General features: G+C 41.2%; 1 protein-coding gene across 3 annotated transcripts in view; it reads right to left on the bottom strand.

The window, feature by feature from the left end:
• Positions 1 to 6,000, bottom strand: part of LOC122554654 (BMP/retinoic acid-inducible neural-specific protein 3-like) — a 177,075-nt gene that overhangs the window by 75,154 nt on the left and 95,921 nt on the right. For all 3 annotated transcript variants that reach the window (XM_043700019.1, XM_043700020.1, XM_043700021.1), the window contains one exon: positions 5,078 to 5,183. In XM_043700019.1, the coding sequence (XP_043555954.1) occupies positions 5,078 to 5,183 (106 nt within the window). The remainder of the gene's footprint in view (positions 1 to 5,077; positions 5,184 to 6,000) is intronic.

The following is a 6,000-nucleotide window of genomic DNA, read 5'->3' as shown; positions in this document are numbered from 1 at the left end:
CACCCTCCTCTCCCACCTATCACTTTCACCCTCACCTTCATCTACCTATCACATTCTCAAATTTAACCTCAAAACTTGACAACTCTACACTTACAATGAGATTTCACATTTTTACCAAACCTGCTCTTTTAATAGAGAGAAAATATTCACAGTCTCCAATATCACTCTCAACCTCCTAGTTTTAAAAAAAAGTGCCTCTTTCTTGCTTGTCTTCTAATTTTGCTCTGCATTATAACATTCCACTGCGTTTTTTAATGGATAATATTATGGTCAGTGATCTCCTTCATCTTCCTTCTTTCCCATCTCATCCTGTGCTCCTTACTCCCATTTGACCTGCCTCCAGTAGAGTATTTGCCCCTGATGTAACAATACTTGTGTTAACTTCTGTAACATAAGAATGAGATGAGGGTAACCTGGCACTAAAAGGTTCCACATATATTTATTGCAGGTTCTTACACACGCACACACATGCACACACACCACACATACACACACAAACATCACATCCATAGACACACACACACACATACACAAACACACAAACATAAACCACACAGACACACGCACACATCAACCTTCCTCCCATTTCCCGAAGGATATAACTAACCTGTCTCCTACAGTTTCATCGACTTTGAGGGAAAGTAGCCTTCCCTCGCTCTCCCACCTTCCATTCCCTAGCATGCTATTGCAGTTAAAGGACATTGAGGTCCTAAATTGACCAATTATGGGCTTCGATAAGCTTAAAGACGGGTTAGTGGGCACCTTATCAGGCAACTACTTGTGTTAAGGGGACCAGATCAAGACTGGGCTGGAAATAGTGGGGGCCTGACATATCTGACATGAACACTGAAAACATGTACATTAGAGAGCTGTAAAATCCAGTCCCAGCAGTTGGGCAGGGTTGGCTGAGGGAGGTTTGACTCCATGGTCACATCCATACATGGGAAGCATCAGCAGCAATCAGATGAATGGTCTTGCGTCCAACGCTAAAGTGCAACTTAAAAACAGTCCTTACCAAAGGCCTTTGATCAAAGTCACAACTTGAATGCTAATGAATGTTGAATTCCTCTTTATATCAATAATCTTAAGGGTTTCTGTTCATATTTGGAAAACTGAAACCAAAAGCCTATTATGATTTAACCTGAAGCTAGATTTACTATTCCATCAGATGTTTCATAGGGTCATAAAGTAATTACTGAAGTCATGGAATTAGAGATTTTGAAGTGGGCATGTCGAAACTTGGGTTTGTGCGATGACCGAATTTAAATTCTAAAAGGGTTGGTTGGAGTGGCGTACAGATGATTTTTGGATACGATCGAGGTGTATTTCCCCAAATTGGAAAAGTAGAACAAACAAATCCCAAGCTCCCTGGATGTTGATGGAGATACAAATCAGCAAAAAGAAGATAATGCATGTTCCCTACTGGTGTCAGGAAGAAAATGAAATTGAGAACCAAGAGGAATGCTTTTTAAGAGGAAGGACTTCCCAATCAACAAAAAGGTGTCTCATAGTCTTCTATTACAATGTAAATAATAAAAGAATCATAAAAGGAGCAGGAGGGCTCAAAAAGGCCCAACATCTTCAGCTACGTCATCAATGACCTGTCCTCCATCATAAGGGCAGAAGGAGGGATGTTTGCACATGATTGCACAATGTTCAGCACCATTCGCAACTGCTCAGATACTGAAGCAGTGCATGCTCAAATGCAACAAAATCTGGACAATATCCAGGCTTGGCCTGCTAAGTAGCAAGTAATATTGTACCACACAAATGCCAGGCCATGACTATTTCTAATAAGCGACAATCTAAACATTGCCCCTTGACATTAAATGTTTTTGCCATCACTGAATCCTCCACTGTCAATATCCTTGGGATTACCATTGATCAGAGACTCAACTGGACCTGCCATATAAATACAGTGACTACAACAGCAGGTCAGTGGCTAGGAATACTGTGGTGAGTAACTCCCCTCCTGACTCCTAAAGCCTGTCCACCATCTACAAGACATGAGTCAGGAGTGTGATTGAATATTCCCCATTTGCCTGGATGAATACACCCCCAATAACACTCAAAAGGCCTGACACCCTCCAGGACAAAGTAGCCCATTTGATTGGCACCACATCTACTAGGAAGACATTAGACGACTATTTGGATAGAAATAATATGCAAGAGTATGGGGGCGAAGCAAGGGTCTGGCACTAAGTAATGATGGTCACTTAACAAGCTGGCGTAGGCATTGAAATAAGGTTACTGAGGCTGGTATCCAAGTATCAATTCACCCTTATTTCCATGTGCGTAGTATATGATGCTGTGCCAGCTAGCTCAGAGCTGGCTGTCAGAGTGAACAGAATTCCTGACACTCCTGTTCATATCTGTCAGCCAGTGCTTCCTGATTGGACCAGGGTAACAGCGCCAATCAGGGACCTCATACTCTGTCATCCCCTGCCATCGCAAGAATTGCAAAACCTGCGCCCACACTTCCTCCCTCACCTGCATCAAAGGCCCCAAAGGAGCCTTCCACATCCTTCAAAGTTTTACCTGCACATCCACTAATATCATTTATTGTATCCGTTGCTCCCAATGCGGTCTCCTCTACATTTGGGAGACTGGACGCCTCCTAGCAGAGCGCTTTAGGGAACATCTCAGGGACACCCACACCAATCAACCCCACTGCCCTGTGGCCCAACATTTCAACTCCCCCAACCACTCTGCCGAGGACATGCAGGTCCTGGGCCTCCTCCACTACTGCTCCCTCACCACCCGACGCATGGCGGAAGAACGCCTCACCTTCCGCCTCAGAACACTTCAACCCCATGGCATCAATGTGGATTTCACCAGTTCCTCATTTCCCCTTCCCTACTCTATGCTACTTTCTCCCCACCCCCATCTTATTTATCTATCCACTCACAGGCACCCTGACTCTATTCCTGATTAAGGGCTTTTGCCCGAAACATCGATTTTCCTGCTCCTTGGATGCTGCCTGACCTGCTGTGCTTTTCCAGCACCATTCTAATCTAGACTCTGGTTTCCAGCATCTGCACTCCTTGTTTTTACCTACCATCATTACAATCACTTATTTTTGTTCATTAGTGGGATGTGGATGCCGCTGGCTGGCCAGCATTTATCGCCTGTCCCTATTTGCTCTTGAGGAGATGGTATTGAACTGCCTTCTTGAACCTGTGCAGTCCATGTGCCATGGGTTGACCCACAGTGTGACAATGGGTCAAACAGCCAGTTGGTGAGCCAAAACTCTTCACTGATATTGTGTTCAGGCTAGGACCTATACTAAACAGTGGCAATATTATCACTAACAGGTCTCATTGTGAAGCTTTGACATTCAAACTCCAATGGTTTATTTCTCCAAATCACAACAGCAAACACACTTTAAAAGTCATTCACTGTCCATAAAATGATTTGTGAGGTCTCCAGGTTTATGAGAACCCCTTTATTATTAGAAGTGTTTTTTTTTTCTCAAATATATGCTTTTTGGTCCTTTCCTTTCCTTTCAACCCACAAGCCATGAAAAGGGCTGCTGAGTAGATATATTTAGTACAATCCAAATCAATGCACCTCGTGTTGAACAAGATCAGCTGTGAGCTAAAATATGCTGGGTTGCGTAATGAGAAAAAATGCAATTGAATATGGCAGTTTGTAAATAATTAAGCTGCTCTGTGACTTGATTAAATTTGGAAGCAAAAGACTGGGGAAGGTTTGGTGTAAAGTGTTACGAACATTGTACTGAGTCGAAGGCTACACTCATTCAGCATTCATCTTTAGATTAAATCTGCCACTTCGTTTTGAGTTCTGGAGCTCTCCAGCTTTCAATCTGTTCCCTGTTTACTGCTCATGCAATTGCATATATCTAATAAACCACAATACATTTTCTCCACTTGATCTCTGGTCTTTCTGTCACAGCATCCAAACATTAAATTAAATCAAGCGTGTTTTCATGAAAGATAAGGATCAACTGAAGGTAAATTGGGAAAGTGTAGAAATCACACTGACACAGGGAAAACCAGACCAACAAAACTGACACTGTAGAATAATTCAAGAGGACTTTTGCTATTGCAATATCATTGATATGAAAATATAAGAAAGCAGGAATATAAGCAGGCTGAAACATGAAAGGAAGAAATGCAATTACTGTCTTTACATAGGGCTTGGTAAGACTACACCTAAGTACTGCATACAGCTTTGGTCTTCTTTCTGATGAACGAATCTCCTTGCCTTCGCAGGAGTGTAATGCGGATTGATTCCTTGGTGGATTATATATGAGGAGTATGGCTGATAGCATCCAGAATTCTGCAGCATGAGAGGTTAGCTCATTGAGATGTGGACAATCCTTGAGGAGTCTGTCAGGGTTGATGCCATTAGGATGTTGGCCCTGGCTGGAGTTTATTCCAAGGGCATCGGAGAAGAAGGGGTCAGCTAGGTACAGCAGAACTGAGACTTTCTCCATTCAGTGAGTTATGAATCCCTGGGACTATTCAGCTCAGACAGCTATGGATATGTTGGATATATTCAAGAAAAAAATCAAAATGGATTAAGGGAATCAAGAGCTGTATGGATAGGGCGGGGTGGGGGGGTGGGGTAATGCAGAAGATGTAAATCTTTAGCTATGATCATAATGAAACAGCTGATCCAAGGGGCTACGTGAGCGACATTTCCCCCCATTTCTCTTATTCTTTCATTCTTATCAATACTAATGCCAAGAGGAGCAGTAAAGAGAAGATCAGCAGACAACCCTGACTACAAATGGAATAACAAACGCTGCAAATGAGTTTGTTAAAATTGTGCTACAATGATAATATAATGGACTGCAAGTAACCCTGACATTTCAGCATTTAATATGATGAAAAATTACTGTTTTAGCAATTGGAGCCCCAGCTGTTGTTACTGATTTTATAGGAATAACATGATGCGATGCAATAATCAGCTTGAGACATGAATATTAGAACAAAGCTTCATCCATTGCATCTAGACTCGAGGGAATAAGAGAAAAAGCATAGCACAGTGAATTTACATTAAGAGTTACTGGAATGAGAGGAGAAATTTGAGCCACCGCACCTGTACTGACCTTGTAAGTGAATTTTGTTCTCGGGACTTTGTACCAGGACTGAACTGACAGAGTCTAGGTTATCATAATTACTGCATCCAAGAGGTCCTGTTCTGGTTTCAGTTACCTGGACAATCAGAAAGAGGAAAGTTTATCAGTGAAAATCTCGTAATCTTACAGACCAAATTATATTACAGAGGAGTGAATTTTCCCTTTTGTAATGCTGGCAGCTATGACTTTACTTACATTGCAATCCAGAGGTTTCATTGTTGCAAGGGATGAGTGCGGTGGGGTTTGAAGGAAGGGTGTATGTGATTTTGGATATTGGAACAAAAGATTATGAGGAATCTCTCATGTAACAGCCAAAGTGTTTGTTTTATTTTACTGATTTCTTGAAAATCCATAGTTTTATTTTCATTGCCAACTCCAGATACATAATTCAACAAATTTTCTCCCCATTGGCCACAAGTATATAAATCTATATATGAGGTTGGAAAATGTTCATTTATGTTTATTACCAAACAATTTAGTTGTGGATTTCAGTGGACATCGCAGCGAATATATAAAATTTAAGGGAGCAACTAATTTGCATATTCTTGTCTTTTTCAAAAGTCTTGTCAAGGACCTTGCATTGTCAAAAAATTGTTAAATTCAGGGCTTTCATTCAGAATTGTGTTTCAAAGTTCAATTGTAATCGTGATCCTAAGCTTTCCACTCAATGTGAATGAATAATTTTGCTTGCTAGGCCAACGTGACCTTTAAAAAAGGAGTATCCCTGATGTGACTGTTTAGGTTAATGCTATAAAAACATGTAATTCCTCTTGGACCTTAGTTCTTGCTTGTAACTGTGTTCAGTTCTCTTATGTTTGCTACGTAATTGGCTGAGTGATAAAATTCATGAGCTAATTGTATTGGGATTGTCATCAAGAGCTAAATATTAACAT

Source organism: Chiloscyllium plagiosum, chromosome 11, assembly GCF_004010195.1.
Source record: "Chiloscyllium plagiosum isolate BGI_BamShark_2017 chromosome 11, ASM401019v2, whole genome shotgun sequence".
Classification (NCBI taxonomy): domain Eukaryota; kingdom Metazoa; phylum Chordata; class Chondrichthyes; order Orectolobiformes; family Hemiscylliidae; genus Chiloscyllium; species Chiloscyllium plagiosum.
The sequence above is the reverse complement of the archived record's forward strand: the minus strand, read 5'-3'. Positions and strand labels throughout refer to the sequence as shown.